This window comes from Sebastes umbrosus, chromosome 21 (assembly GCF_015220745.1).
Source record: "Sebastes umbrosus isolate fSebUmb1 chromosome 21, fSebUmb1.pri, whole genome shotgun sequence".
Lineage (NCBI taxonomy): Eukaryota > Metazoa > Chordata > Actinopteri > Perciformes > Sebastidae > Sebastes > Sebastes umbrosus.
Window position 1 is genome coordinate 11,902,899 of NC_051289.1, and position 16,527 is coordinate 11,919,425.

At 40.7% G+C, this 16,527-nt stretch overlaps 1 protein-coding gene across 8 annotated transcripts in view; it reads right to left on the reverse strand.

Moving 5' to 3' along the window:
• The window catches only part of arfgef1 (ADP-ribosylation factor guanine nucleotide-exchange factor 1 (brefeldin A-inhibited)), a 57,129-nt gene that overhangs the window by 16,342 nt on the left and 24,260 nt on the right, over window positions 1-16,527 (reverse strand). For 2 of the 8 annotated variants that reach the window (XM_037756407.1, XM_037756408.1), the window contains exons 3-15: window positions 15,579-15,735; window positions 15,211-15,357; window positions 13,241-13,420; window positions 12,762-12,815; window positions 10,333-10,708; window positions 9,660-9,785; window positions 8,872-8,901; window positions 8,470-8,747; window positions 7,658-7,791; window positions 4,547-4,781; window positions 2,674-2,773; window positions 2,273-2,412; window positions 2,050-2,158 (exon numbers count right to left, since the gene is read on the reverse strand). In XM_037756407.1, coding sequence (XP_037612335.1) covers window positions 2,050-2,158; window positions 2,273-2,412; window positions 2,674-2,773; window positions 4,547-4,781; window positions 7,658-7,791; window positions 8,470-8,747; window positions 8,872-8,901; window positions 9,660-9,785; window positions 10,333-10,708; window positions 12,762-12,815; window positions 13,241-13,420; window positions 15,211-15,357; window positions 15,579-15,735 — 2,066 coding nt within the window. The remainder of the gene's footprint in view (window positions 1-2,049; window positions 2,159-2,272; window positions 2,413-2,673; window positions 2,774-4,546; window positions 4,782-7,657; window positions 7,792-8,469; window positions 8,748-8,871; window positions 8,902-9,659; window positions 9,786-10,332; window positions 10,709-12,761; window positions 12,816-13,240; window positions 13,421-15,210; window positions 15,358-15,578; window positions 15,736-16,527) is intronic. The other 6 variants (XM_037756412.1, XM_037756414.1, XM_037756409.1 and 3 more) reach the window with 4 other exon arrangements.

The following is a 16,527-nucleotide window of genomic DNA, read 5'->3' on the forward strand; positions in this document are numbered from 1 at the left end:
AAAAAGCTCCAGGCAGTCAAAGAGGAAGCAGCCAGAATTTAGAGGCCAAGAGAGGTGTTTTTTTTATTTTTTAATCCTGCTGCTGCTGCTGGAGCGGGTCCACCCTGTAACCCTGAGCGAGGGCCAGGCGTCTGATTACACATCGGAAACTCTCTAAAACATTCAGGGCAGTGTCACAGTAATGTGATCCGGCAGTGTGCTCCCCATTCTAGCGTAGAGAGAAAAAGGTGGAGGAATACAGAGGGAGGAGGGGAAAATTAACTGAAAGTAGGGCTGCAATTAACGATTATTTTTATTGTCGGTTAGTCTGTTGATAATTTTCTCGATTAATCGATTAGTTGTTTGGTCTATAAAATGTCAGAAAATGGTGAAAAACGTCAATTAATGTTTCCCAAAGCCCAAGATGACGTCATCAAATGTCTTATTTTGTCTGCAACTCAAAGATATTCAGTTCACTGTCATAGAGGAGTAAAGAAACCAGAAAATATTCACATTTAAGAAGCTGAAATGGGAGAATTTTGCCTTTTTTTCCCTTAAAAAATTACTCAAATCGATTAATTGATTTTCAAAATACAGTAGTTGGTGATTAATTTAATAGTTGACAATTAATCGATAAATCGTTGCAGCTCTAACTGAAAGTTTAAGCTGTGAAATTACTTTATAACATATTCATGACATTAACAAGCAGCATTTTTACCCATCGAATTCAGAAAAAGTGTTTCTACCATTACTGTAATTAATCCACACACGGTTTTGGTTACAATCTATGGCACATAAGTGGGAAACCCTACAAACAACACAGGTTATAGAAGACTAATACAAAATCATCTAAAGCTACAGACATAACAGGCTTAAAAAGAACGATTCCCATCACAGCACCACGCTCTAGCTGTATTCTTATAGTATTACCTGCTCTTGCTTTGAAGACATATAAAAAAAGGGGAGAAAATGACACAACAAGGGACAAATGAAAGAGTGAAGGTGATATATTGTACTGTATTGCTGGAATGCATCATTGTATTGTAATCACAACTATTATTGCACGAGGAAGAACATAGTCTTGGTCTGAAATCCCCAATTTAACATTCAAAATTGACATTTTGACCCACGAGCGGTAAGATAAAGTCCCTGCGAGTGAACACCGCTGCCTCTGCTGGTTAGCCTTGACAGGCTTAGCCCGAGGCTAGCCTGTGGATAGTTCCAGGGGCTTGTGGGATATCTTTTCCAGCTCTTTCACAAAATTGCACTTGCTCCACAGTTTGAGCTCCTCCTTTGTATAAAAACAGAAATCCTCCGGTGTGCAGAAGACCCAGCGGCCAGTCTCATGTTGTAGACGGGCGTTTCAGAGCGGCTCGGCTCTGAGGTATCGCTCTGTTTTATACTAAACCTCCTGGATTAGCCTGTCAGCGCCGGCCTATGGGCATTATCTCCACGCCTCCTCTGGCTGGAGCTGAGCTGATGAACGCTCTCTTTCCTCCTCAGAGCTGTAGCTTCCCTGATGAATGCCAACTGTCAATCCTGCGACTGATTGCAGCCGGGCTGATGGATGTGAGCTTTATCGCTAACCCCAGTTAACCTCAATGATGAACCGCTGCCAAAAAGCAGGCTGATCAGGGGGAAAGTCTACTGTAGTTATAACCTTGGCAGTCTCCTCTCTGACACACATTTTCCACAGCACAAGTTCAATTCCCCACAGACTGCTGAGGAAAAGCAACAATCTGGGTTTTTATGGGCAAGGCCAACAAAGCGGAAAATTGCAGACACACAAACAAGTCCAACATGTACCATCTGTATTTAAGCTGTAAATTCAAACCCCTTCTGATCACGTCTTGATATAATAATAGGGAATACAGCGATAGTTCAGCAGTAATAATATCTATGTATGTTCACTTATATTGACCTAGACTAAAATACAAACATGAATTCTGCCACTTATGAGTCTAAAGACTAAATATTTAGTCAGTGTGTCGAGTCAGAATGAACACAAAGTCGTATTCAGTTTAGTTTTGATTGTTGCCACAAATTAAATTCATATTCAGCGTGTCTTACCAAGGCTGGTCTGGGAGTTGGGGTTGACGTACTGGTCTTTACTCCATTCTACCATACATTTCAGGATGGACACTAGACATTCAAGGCCTTTCTTTCTCAGGGTCAGCTCCTAGAAAGGGACACAAACAGTATTAGAATTAACAAACCTAATATTGAACCTTTGTAGAAGAGTAATACCAAATAAAGCAAAAATATTTTTAAAAAAGGAGAGAAAAAATATCACCTGTAGGGGCGTTGTGCCGAGCTCATGGCCTCCACGACCCTGTGCAATTTTCGAGAGGTCATTGACCAACCGCTCAAATATGTTAGCAGCATTCAAGTCACAATCATAGTTGACGTAGATGTCCACCACACTCTGGGCATCTGAGAGAGACACAGAGGGAGTTTATCAGTGAGAATCTATGATACAAATACAGACTGTTTACACAAGCAAGCAGAAATAATTATAGGTTATTTTTAATCATTAAATTAATTGAAACCTTTCAAAAACTGATGTGATTAAACACAATTGGCAGACAAAACACCAGGTTTTAACAGAAGCTTCTCTCTTAAGCCTCCATTACTGCCTAATTATCAAATAATACAAAACAATCGATGTTAAAATGGAATTAAATGAAAACAAACCTGCGCATATTCTAGTGAGGGTTTGTATGACCATCCACTTGTGGTCGTAGGAGCTTGTGGACGTCTCAAGAATGTACAGGAAAATCTCCTTGAAGAACACCTGCGGACAAAAACACCATCAGCTACCTGCATGGCCAACACATAAACCCACAACACACAATATTCTCCGGGAGCCCACATGAGCTTCCTTCACAGCAAATACAGCAGGTGGTCATGCATTAAAAAAACTTTGAACTGACTCAAACGGAATAATAAACTGTGGGCAGCAGAAAGGAGGTCATAGTGCAACTCTCAGTTGCACCAAGGTGGAAGAATGTTACAATACTCTGTGAGAAACCACATCTCCCATACAGCACTGGTGTCAGCTGCCTGCTGCAGTGAGACATGGAGTCAGACTGTCAGAGTATTGTGTATGTGGTGTTCTTCAACAGGGAAAGACTCCGAACCAGTAACCTTTAGGTAAAAGCTATATCTAGCTATATAAAAGCTATATTTAAATGATCAATTTTACAGTGCTGCTTAGGGCTGGGCTATAATTACATTTATTACACGGCTTTGTTGAATACTTGACTCTGATTGGTCAATCACTGTGTTCTGTTATCTGTTATTTCTTTATAGCAGACCGCTGCTGTGTATAAAAGACCGTTGCTATGGACGCAGTTCTGATCTCGGACTCTTTTTTATCAAATTATTGATTTCTTAAGTAAGTAGCCGTGTAATAAGCGGAATAATGTATGGCTAGTGGGTCATTGTTATGAAATAAACCCCTTCAGGGCGATGCAAGACCCCTCCGTAAACCTGGGTCCGCCCTGTTTGGCATTTATTTCACAACAATGACAGGCTCGCTGTACATTATCCCTTACATGCTAATTTATAGATGTATATTTATATATATATGAGATATCGTGATACACAATTACGTTGTCTAAATTGATAATAATACGCACATACTAACTCAAATTGAAATATTTTGAAGGAATATCATTTGAAGATTACGGTTTTGATCTTACATCCCACTTTACATTACCACTCAGTTCAATACGATTAACAAATGTGTATATATGTAAATATTTATTATTTCTTTCTTTATAATTTCACTTAAAACTGTTATGTTCATTTTGCACTAAAGTTCTGAATTAAATATTTAATTTGTCAAGTAATTAGTTCTCACAAGTAAACAAAAATAGGTTTTACCATCTGGTTATTAATTCATATAGATTATTTATTTATTGAACTACGAGAAAACATGCTATATCATGATATATATTGTTATCGAGATATGAAATTATCTATATCAGGATAGAAGATTTTGTCCATATCACCTAGCCCTGGTGCTGCTTTTGTAACTGTAATCTGTTTCCGATTCATATTTTTGCAATCTTAAATCATTAATTAGCAAGACAGACTGTCAGCTGCCAGAGAAGGTGTGAAACTGTTGTTTCCCATCAAGAAATGGTGGGTGGATAGATAATATTTATATATAGTTACTGTAATGAGCCAACTGGTTCATCAGGTTTTTCCCTGCATAATATGAATCTAAATACAGCTGGGAAAAAATGAACACACAGAGAGCACACTGCTGAAGAATGAGAGCAGCAGGTAACAGCTGTCGGAAAGCAAGCGTGTGTTTTGGTAGTATTGACGGCCTTCGTTGCATCACTTTAAAAGCTTTCCAGTGAAGATAAGATAAGAAGTTGTTGAAAAAAACACACTAGGTGTTAAAGCCTGAAAAACCCTGAAAAATGCAGTGTCTCATCGTAATCACGTTAAGGTCTATTCAGGCTGTCAGCAGAGACATTCTCTTTACACTTTCAGTCTGAGAAACTGTCAACAAAACCTGAGATCTTCTCCATGAGCACAGTGAATATGTTACCTCGATTTGCATCTTGAGGTGCGTTTTGAAGTGGGAGAGCAGAGTGAGGAAGATGGAGAGCGAGAGTTCGAAGACCTCGGGCACCGAGGAGACGCCGTTCTTGGACAGGGCCACGCACAGGTACTGCTTGATGGCGTTGATGAACATCTCGTTGGTCTTGAAGATAGGCCCGGCGTTCTGCAGGATGGACAGGAGCAGCTGGAGGGACAGGACCTTCGATCGTAGCTCGTGGGATCTGAGGAAGAGGAGGAAGTTCAAGCAGTGTTTCCATGGATGTAAAGATGGTATATAACACAGCGTTGCCAGTAAAGTCAGGGGAAAATAACTTCAAGACACTACTGGTATTATCATGAGGTCAGTCTGAATATTTCAATAGCGAAGGACATGATAATATATTGATAAAATGAAAACGCAGCAAGAGAGGAAAGACTGATTGTGTCTGTTTTTCTGCAGAAAGTGCAGGTCTCTTATATTGTGTACCCTAACCTTGTGGGAATGAAGCTGGCTCCTGCATAAAACAACTTTTCCAGCCATCTGCTCAAGGCTCCGAGAACACATTGTCCAATCGGATGAGCATTAACATTTCAGACATACAATACATTCAGCGATAAAAAGAAAAAAACATCTTGCTAAAACCAAGTACTTACAGGCAAATTATCTGTCCTTCAAGAAAAGTTACACCTCAAAGAAACGGCGGCGTAATGCACACTGAGACCACATCACACTGTATTTCTCCATCTGAGAGTTAAAATCTTCAACAGCCATCAAAGAAACGCGAGGCCAACTAAATCAAAGCTCCTCTGCGTGTAGAGCCTCGGCTCGTCTGAACTGTTTTTCTGCGGCAGCAGCAGGACAGAAAAACTGGAGCTCAGAAAAACATACTTTCAGCTACTTTATATGCTGAGATTGGCTGCCTCCGTGCAATGTCTTCCATCTCTGGCGCGCAGACAAAGTAGGATTTATGTGGCACAACAAAAATGTGTCTCTGCTGCTTCTGCAAGTGCCCAAAAATATGGACTTTTTTTCCTCCCTAAAAGGGACACTTCTGTCAAAGCATACACATGAATTTAGGGCCGCTCGATTATGGCAAAAATAATAATCCAGATTATTTTGGTCAATATTGAGATTATTTAAAATGATTATTGATTACTCATTGACTTTGGAATTGTCATGCATATATTGAACCTTTTCAACAGTGGATTTTCTTGAACTTTAAATATAATTCAACTGAAAAACAACAATGGAAAAGAGATAAATAAATAAAATAAATCATATATAATATATAAATATATATATACAATTAAATAAATAATATAAGACTAATAAAAATAAATTAGATCAAAATAAATAAAACAAATAATAAATCAAATATAATATATAAATATGTATACATTTAAATAATAATAAAAAAACCCCTAATAAATCAATTAAACATACCACAGCCCGGCTAAGACTGAGTTTGGGTGCACCACTGTAAGGGAAAGGGGTGCGCTGGATTTATAACAAAACAAAATGAGAGCGTCATGGTAAAACAGCACGCGGCACAATAATTGTTTTATCTCGATAATCTTATTTTCATAATCGTTGGAAGCCAAAGTTTGATTTATCTCCCAGCCCTACATGCAACCTTGTGGTAAACTGTCTACAGAGCAAGAATATGAGTCATGAGTTTATGAGAAACTGTTAAAAGTAAAATACCTATATTATTGTAATTTATTCATTGGGTAATGGTAAAAGGATGCACAGATGAATCTAAATCCTAAGTGTTGCATAAAAGACTACATTACCCATAATTCTACAGAACAAGGATGACACTGAGTTTGCTGTTACTTGTTTGAGTTCAGTCGGAGACTCACTTCATTTCATATCATTTTGAAAAGTATTTTTGAACCACAATAACTTAACTAAACAGAGTACTGTAAGGACTACACAGAAATAGCTATGTCACACCTGGTCAAGAGGATATATCCATAATTAATACATATACCATTTTTACACTTGTTTGGAGGACAGTGTGTTGGACATTTTGTCCTATTAATCATGTTAGATGTCCCATAACAAGAAAATAATAATCCATCCTGAGACCAGATGTGATCCACCATAAAGATACAAACTAGTACTTTCTGATAATAATAATGCAGCTTTTCAGCCTGTCTGCTGTGTTGTGCATGTGTGAGCGTGTGTGTGTATGTGTGTGTGTGTGCGTGTGCGTGTGTGACTGAGAGTGAAACATCAGGCGGAGGGAGCAGCCTTGTTAGAAAAGTAAAAGGTTTCTGTCTGCCAGTGACACGGCACATCAGTGCTGAGGTTATTGACGTGGCCTTCATCAGACACACAAACATGCAGCGCTCCCTCGCATTTCCACCACATTCATTTTCCAACTAGCTATTCAAGAATTGAAAAGACAAAATAAATAAAAAAATAACCAAACAAATATCAAAGTCACCCCACAGACACTGCGTGAATTGAGTTATACACAGAAAACCAGATGCAGGAAGTCCTGTTTCACAAAAGCCAATCAGATGCCTCCTATTTGGTCAGAAGTAATACTGAATGATGGCAAAAAATCTGATTATGTTTCCTTTCTGGTGCTTTGCCAAAGGGGAAACGGTTAAAAAGGGATTCATGAAACCAGGAAGTGATTCAGAAAAATGCTGAGCGATGCCTCATTGTCTCCTTCATCACCAGTTTATCAAAACACTACCGTAATCACTGGAGCAATCCTCATTTTAAACCATGACTCACCTCTATTAGTATACACTGAATAATAAGCGAGGGAATACAGGGGGGTTCACTCACTAACATATTACTAATCTCACAATTCATCAGCCATTAGTGAGCTTTTCAGAGTAGAACATGACCTTCAACTATTGGTGTGTTTATGAGCAAAAGCTGGAAAATATGTTCAGTAAAAGACAAAGAACAAAGTTTGTGACTGAGGTTATTTCTAAGTCAGACTTCTACACCGTCTTATCATAAATATTCCATTGTGTTAAAACATATCTCTCATTTTTTGTGCAAAAAAAATATTTCACTCGGCTGAAATACTAAACCAAAATGTCCAAACAAATAATCCCATTGTTGCACACTACATGGAATATGAATTCTTACTTGGGATCAGGTGGTCCATCTGACAGCGGTTTCATTGACAGCTTGCAGAGTGAGCGAAAGACAAGAAAGGCGTCTTTCTGGAGGATGTGGGAGAACTTTGCACCTGGCGGCTGGCCCGGCGCCGCTCCCGACTCCTACGGAGGGACAAAAACAGCGTGTGTGGTTATTCGCAACATCTTCTTTCACTGAATGATTGAAAGCCTCCAGGTCTGTTAGCTTTGTTTAACCTTGATCACTGAGGAGTGCAATCAACCAGGCTTCATATACAACTGAAAAGAAGGGCGATTACATAAGACATTCCAGGAAATACATTCACTTTAATTAAAGAAACTGGATCTTTTTCATTATTTTTTCTTGTGATTAAATCATGTTGACTCTCAGCAATTCAGCCGGGCCAAAATGTTACATCATAAACATGAACTCCAGCTAACAATCATAACACATAAATATGAAGCACATTCAAATTTCTGCTGTTTCTCGCTTACTTTAAGGTGAAAAATAACATTATATCTTCTTTCAAACTTGTGGAAAACATCCAAAATAGACATTTAGGTGTTTATTTTACTACTTTGTCTAGTTACGTCTGTAGATTTCTCCTAAATTCACCAAATGTTAACATTAAATAACGCCTCATTTACATATTTACACATAAAATTTCAGAAAACTTTTAATACAAAACATAATTGTCTTAATGTGAGTAATCAACTGGGTAAGTTTCATGGTGATATGTATTAGTTAAACCTTTTACCCTATTCACCTTACTTTGACTTAAACTTGGAACAAAAATGTATTAACTCTGGTCCGTCCTTCACCTGCGTGTCATTGGACGAGAGAGACAGTCTGTCATCAGGCAGCGAGGGGGTGAAGCTGGCAGAGATAGGCGTGCCGGGGATGCCGTTGGCGTGGACGTGCTCGCTGTCGCTACCCAGCGTGCCCTCGTCCTCCAGAGAGCTCTGGGTGCCCTCCGTCACCGCTTCAGCCGGCTCCGACTCCGCCGGCTCCGACTCCGCCGGCTCCAACTCCGCCGGCTCGCCCTCGCCGCCGGGATCCTTGGTGTCAGAGCAAAGGTTTGTGGGGTCCAAGCAGTGGCCTGTGGTGATGATAGAGCAGGGAGGAGTTGGATTGACGGGGGTGACACATTGATCTTTAGTCTCAATAAAGAAAACACCTTGAAACATCCTCCACAAGGACCAGCAAGGCAACATTAAACTTACAGATCTTACGCTGGAGTTTGACATGATGTTCTGGTCAAGTACAAAGAGAGAAAATGACAGCGGCACATTAGTAAACAGCATGTTCGGGTTAAGAGAGGAAACTAGAGTGCATTTCTGCTCAATGTTCCTCCCGACCATTAAAGCCCGTTTGTCAAATTGCTGCTCAAGGGTAAAAGTGTATTTGAAAAGGGAAGCCAAAGCACTACTCTTTTGTGTCTACAATTTAATGACGTAGCCGTAGAAAAAAAATAGAGGCTTCTTTTAACTTTTGCACACAAAGACAGAGTGCTTTGCCTTCTTTTTGTCAGCATCTAAGGGAACTTCACGGAGCTTGACATGACCTAAAATTATAGCGTAGCTTCCCAGGAACTGTTATTGCTCAGCAGATGGCCGGGTTTAGAGACTTCTGCATCTCCTTTCAGACACATTTTGAACTTTCATTTTCCATATGCATTTAAGAAAGGAATGTGCAAATAATGGGAGGAAAAATGAAACCTGTGGATGGATCTCTAAATTTGCAAGAGTCAGTTTTGCATAAAAAAAAAATCTCTAACTCACAGACGCAGGTGCAAATTTGCACAGGTATTTAGTGGGGAAGTGCAAATTCAAATGATTCTATAGCAAACAAAGGGTGAGCAAACTGAAAAGGGCTCATAGGAGCTGCACTGAACAAAAAACAGAGTTGTGGCTGAACTTGTTGTTCATTAAACTGCTGCTAATGCACCATGACAAAAACACCCACTTGACATATATATATATTTCTTTACTGCACACAGAAGACATCTCACCTCCTGCAACAGTATTGACCACCTCCTGCAGGATACTCTGGACGATTTCATGAGCTTTTTCCTCATAGTTTGGTGTCTCCTCGTCCTTCTCCTCACCTGCCTCTGGATGCTGCTGGGCTGCTGCATCTGAACAACACACACACAGTTTAAGAAAACACACCCTCTAAAAAGGTGCAGAGGGCAATCAACACATCCATTCTGCTATAAGCATAGTACATTCTGGGCCAGCATCCATAAAGCTACAATGTCATTGACAAACCACATTTAATGCTCTTCATATTCTACACCAGCTCGTCTCTCAGTGAATGAGCCATTGTAGCGCTGAATGTGGTATCAAATGTTTGCAAAAGTAAACACTGGTTTCTGACGGCTTTCTTTTCTTTGAATGAAATTGCACAGTAAGTCAAGAGCGAGGCTTTTTATCGAGCGCATTCAGGGTGTTCACTGTAACACTAGATGTTTTCATCAGTAATCACACCAACCCAGAATGTAGGTATAGAGACAGAGATATGAAATGTTTAAAAGATGTGATCTTAAACTTTTCAATGGCTGTTTATCAAGTGTGTGTATGGCGCCTCGCAACTGGAATTTTTTAAAATGTTCTCTGGGCTTGCCTAAGCACAAATGTCAGGATACAGAATATAAAAAGATAGGACAATAAAATAAATCTTACTCTGTGCTGCTGCGGTGGCTTGATCTGCCTCAGTCTGTTCATTTTCAGCCACACAGAACTCTGAGCCGTTCTCTGGATCTGGGCTCTCGTAGACGGGCCCCTGCTCCTCTTGCTCCCTCTGCTCCTCCCCGGACACAGACCTGCTGCTGCTGCTGCTGCTGCTGCCCTCCGGGGCTGGTGTCGAGGGGGTGGACGGGGTGGATGGGTTGGTGATGCTGGGGGTTGGAGGGGTGACGGGCCCGTTGGGCTCCTGGGAGAGACCCTTGGCCGGCGGGTGGACGTGAGCCTGGAGCTGGGGGGAGTCTGGCTCTGTGTGCTGGGTGACCGGGGAGTGCTGCCGGTGCCGCTCTCGCTCCAGCTGCTTCGCTTCCTGCAGCTGTAGGGCGGGAGTGGGTGTACACACACACACGCACATACAAAACAACAATAAAAAAATAAAAAAACGCACATACACAGAACAGCATTCATAAAACAGGCACATTCAACACACACATATGCACACACAGAAAAAGACCGGTTAAGACTAAACTCATAACAGCAATTACAAGTATGAACAACCTGTCTAGATCCTCTGAGGGCTCACTGAACCCAAAGCCACAACCAAATGTCAAAGCAGATGACAACGGATTCTTTTAAAATATTTTTTTAACATCTAGAGTGTGCCAGCAAACATTAGATGTGTGTTCTTATGGAAATGTATATGAGAAGTAGGACATGCTACTAAAACGGCGATGAGAAAAAACTTTGTGGAATCGATTCATGCTGGCTCGTGTGAACTGGGTCTATTTCAGTCGGCTGGTGGCAGAAGGTATTTCTGATGGAAAATGGCTCATACAACCATGTCCTGGCTGATGCGTCATGGCTGACATGTGTTACACCGATATGGAAAGTGTTACGCTTTAGCTTGGTAGGTCAGGAGCTAAAAGTGGGTCACAAGACATTTTGCACACGACCAAAAGAATAGGATGTGACGTGAGTGAATATTGTGTTATTTCAAAAGTTTGGCATCTCTACTGCTGATCACAGAGGGGAAAAAGCAGTTATATATGCACAGTAACACACTTCACTATTTCATGGCAAACACCGATACAAGTTCCAAAAAAAGATTGCAAACAATTACAAGCAGTGGATGTTCTCTCAGCCAAGCTAAATTAACAACAGCCCATGGTGCATTTTCAATCCAAGTGCATTTGTAGAATTGTCGGGCATAAATGTTAAATAAAAAAAAAACAAATGATAGACTTGAGTGACTCGAAGAGGAAAAAGCACAGTAACTAAAGAGAGGTATGGGTAACAGATGGAAATATAAACAGCGTGACACATTTACAAAACAGTGGTGATGGATGGCGATCCTTCTATCTGCAGCTTTTCAATTAATAACTGTAACCAACAGTAGAAATCTGCCAAGTGAAGGGACACTGGTGTCTGTCTCGTCTCCCTTTCTAGCCACAATTACACAGTTTTATGCTGTTCTCTTCACAGAAAGCCAAACCAAAAATTGCATTTCACATCTACTTCATACACAAACTCCTTTTTATTAAACCCATTATGTCTTGTTTTTAAAACCACTCTTCCGGAAGCTGTTCGACTATAATTAAACGAGCTTGCCACCGCTATTGTCACATTTAAATGTAAGCAACTCGATCCAATGATGCCGCTTTCTGAGTGAAACAATTAGTATTGAATATGAGCGACGGTAACGAGGCCAGACAACGCACCTCGGCTGGAGGGGACAGCGCAAACAAACTAAGCTCATTATTTAAATGCCACCTCAGTCGGATAGTGAAGGCTGTGTGTGAGACTGTGAGCCAGACAAACACCGTGTGTGTGTGTGTGTGTGTGTGTGTGTGTGTGTGTGATCATAACATGCTGAGCTGCAGTCAAGAGGATACACACAAACAGAGAGAGTGGATCTCCCTGTGCTGCAGCAGCAGCAGCAGCAGCACAACACTACATAGGCAGTGACAACACAATAATAGGCCTCTGCCTCAAAGTGTGCCTTGTCTCTCTATCTCTACCCCTGACTGCTTCTTTATATTTCTCCGTCTGTGTGACTCAATACCAGTCGCTCGTTGTTCTAAAAGAACAGCCTTTGGAGGAACACAACATAACAAAAAAGCTGTCAGGAATGAGACAGGAGTAGCTGACCTGCGCTAAAACATTTAACACCCTCAGGTGTGAGCTAAAATGTAAATTGGTGCAGGAAAGCGATGATTTTGTAGGCAAGAAGTCAACAAAAAGCCACGGCAAGCATGTGGTGGAAGAAGTAACACAGCATACCTGCTCCTGTGCAGTGTCGGAGCGAAAGGAAAAGATGAGTGCACGAATGGATGAGGGGGGAAAAAAAGCGCAAACACACAGACACACAGAGAAGAAGAAAGTTTGAGAGTTCTGATCAGGCAAGTCACGGCAGTCCTGCACGCTTTTACCTGGCGGTCACGCTTTCTGGAGGCCAGAGACCAAGATAGCTTGTGATTTGTAAGCTATGTGTCCAAAAGGAAGGGAGGGAGGCAGGTGAGGAGGGGGGAAAAGTGTCATTCAAAAAGAAAAAGATGACATTAGAGCAAGCTTTTTTTGTTTTAAAATGTCCCTCTGGACACAAAGCAAACAGTAGACTTGAATGAAATCAGGAATAGGTGGTTTGAGTAAAAGCAGAAAGCTTTCCCACAGAATCTTTCATTATATTACAATCCGATCTGACCCCATGCCAAAACAGATTCACATACTTTTAATTTGTTGCAGCATTTTCAAACTGCAACCTCGTAGATTTTGGAGTCTAATAATCGGCTTTTGTTAGTGTCAAATTTCATCAAGGGAGGAGCTGCCCTCTCTCTCACTTTTGTGCGTACTTTCTACATAAACAGCATCATGTGTTTTAAGTGAATGTTTCCAGACGGTTTGGACATACTGCTTGGTTCTCCATTCGCGCGAAGATGACGTTGAGCATCTGCGTGAGCGTGGCCTTGGCCGTGGTCTGGTTGATGAGGTTCTTGCTGGCCAGGTAGATGTTGTAACAGGTGCGGACGGCCTGCAGCACTGTGCCCTCGTGGATTTCTATGTGCTGGGAGGTCACCGCCGTCAACAGCGCCTGGAGGGAAGAAGGGGAGACGGGAGGCGTCAGGGTCGAGATGATCAAACCGATACTTGAGGTAAAAGAAGTACAGTATATTGTATAAAAATTCTACCATCTATACAGCAGAAATTTACATTTTAACACACAATTGTCAGTTTTTTTGTGGCTTACTTTACATACATGTTTTATTATGATTTTTTCAGATGGGCCAGGGGAAAATGTAAACATGTGACCTCACCATTAAATGTCTCTAAGCTGTGTCCAAAATAGCATACTATGCACTATATACTCAATACTGTATGAATACTATCGTTCAACACACGTGAATAAACAGTAGTATGTATATTTTCGGAAGCATTGAACTGTAATTACCACGTCACTTCCTAAGAGCCTCCTTGCCGATTGGAGACACGTAACCATGGTAACCTGTACCAACTTCATATTACAAACGTTGATTTGTGAAAATCATAAAGTCTGGACTAATTAAAAAATATATTATGCCTGGCAATTGAAGCGTTATTGATGTTACAGAGCTGTCCGCCATTGTCTTTTATGAACTATATTGTTACTACTGCATTGCATTGTGGAATATTAATGTCGGCATAATGTCCAGTGTTACTGGAATATTTCACCAGAAACAGGATGCAATTTGCAAACTATTGGCTTCAAACTAAGGTTTCGGACATATTGTTTTAGCGTACTAAATAGCATGTTAGTATGGAATTTCAGACGCAACCAATATGTCTTTAAGGCCTTTTTCACACATGTGCTTCACTCCAGAAATGCTCTGGAAATGTTACATATCAGTGTCAAAAACTGCACTGAATCTTTTGCCAAGTCCTGCTCAGAATATAGCATATTTTAAAATAAATGTTTCTTTGCCCCGCGGTTTAGCACCACAAAAGACCACAAAAGATCACCAGTCACTCATACCAAGTTCTTACAGGATAGAAATCCAACTAAACAGGTTTAGCTACAAAATAAAAGCAAATATGAACTATTTAAAAATAACTATGGTGGCTTAGAAAGTTTCATATTTTAAAAGTTACAATAGTATTACAATTAATATCTCATCGATGATGAAACTGATTGATTTTATGGCTTTATGGGGGATTTGAAGCTTCCAGACAACAATGTCTATTGTCAGCAATCAAGCTATGGTGATAAACAGCCATAAAATGTAAAAACTATCATTCAGGCAGCTTTTGAGAACTGTTAGGGCTCTTCTACCTTGGTGAAAACATGTTTCCTACTAACCAGCCATTCTCCAGCCGTGACAACAAAACAAAACAACCAAAAAAATCAATCAAGAGGAATCAAAATGATATTTGTATGTGTGCCTCTTCTCAGACCAGATCATAGTAGGGCACACCTTTATAAAAGTCACGATAACTACAAATGCAAAAACTACAAATATAATTACACTCTTTACTTTGGTGTGGAGGATGGGCAAAATGTTTACACAGTATTACAACTCCACTTCACACTTTAATCGCCTAGTTACAGCCCGTTTTCCAGTAAATGATCACATTTATAACATAATTACACACCATCTAAATTAGTCTTTTCAAATGACATATTGATTCATAAGCTAAAACAATGTTTGTCTTAAAAAGCAGTTACTTATAGTGTTGTGATTGAATTTAATTAGATAGCAATAAAACTGACTTCATATCAAAGTGATACAGTGATCTGCTTTGGAGAAATATTATTATTGTGACGGCGAATTAGAGCGTTCTGAAGCTAAAGTTAAGTATGTGTGTAATGAACTGTGTTGTCTCAGAAGGACGAGAACGGCAGCACACCTTAATAATCTGTAGTTGCACGCCCTCATCAGTCTGCGGCCCTTGGAAACAAGCGCAGATGGTCTCGATGATCCGGTCGATGAGCTTCTTGCCCGGGGCTGTGTTGTCCGGGGCGCTGCCCGTCAGGTGGCCGTACGCTATCAGCTTCTACAAGGTGGAAACATATGCAAACACACACACGCAAACACACACATACAAAGAGTAAGATGACTTGCTAGCCTTTATTGTCATGACACTTTCTGCACCTTATTGAAAATACTTCTACTTGAATGTACATTTTGTCTCTCAACATGACTTAGCTGAGGTAGGCATAAGATCTCAGAGCAAACATTTAGGGGTTCTGCGGTCCAATGTGTCCTGCCACTGACCTGTAAACAGTCGAGCGAGGTGATGACAATGCGGGGACATTTGGACTGACATGCCAGCTCAAACGGCAAGAAGTACTTGTCAGCTTCAATGAAGTTGGTCTTTGATTTGATTGGCGGTAAAGTGCTGGAACCCGATTTGCCGTCTCCACTGGGTGGACTAGGAAGGAACAATGAAAAAAAAAGAGATGGAGACAGTGAGATCACACGGTCCGGTCTGTCAACTGGAGTCACTAGAAAAGAAAAAGTGCTCAAAAATCATCCTGACACACTCCCCTCGACATCCAGGACTAACGGTGCATGAAAAACTGGCATGTTTCACTGTGGACAACAACCTCTAACGTCTTGTTCCTCAGGGGAAAATGCAGAGTAACAAAATCTTTATTACACTGAATTCAATGTTGTGCCTGACTGCTTCACTTGATCTCTCTTAGGGAGGGGTGCTAATCCCAGAGGTTTGCTATTCATGTGTTCATGCTGACAAAGCACCTCCTGGCCTTAAATCGAACGATACAGGGATTTTTTTCAGAATTTTTAAACACCAAAAACATAAAATATGGACCATTGCTTTCAGCCATGTGTCTACAGCATCCCCGAGCACAACCACCACACCCAGACTGCATTGGCTGGAATAAGAGACAGAGAAAGGGAGGGAGGGAGGGAGACAGATAAGAGAAGGAGGGGTTGCATTGTTTATGTCTTGGCAATGAAAAAGGATGACTTCAGCTGTTTTTAGAGGGACGACCTCACAGAGAATAGCAGGCCACGATCGTAGAAGAAGAGAGGGAGGATGGAGTGCCTTGTAAAGGAGGTATTTGAAAACAAAAGAGGAAATCGAGTAGCACGAATTAAAGAGGAATTAGAGCAAGATCAAGAGATCGTGGAGAGAGAGACAGAAGAAGGGAGGAAGAGCTTGGTAAAGGAAGGGAACAAAAAATATTATCTGAAAACA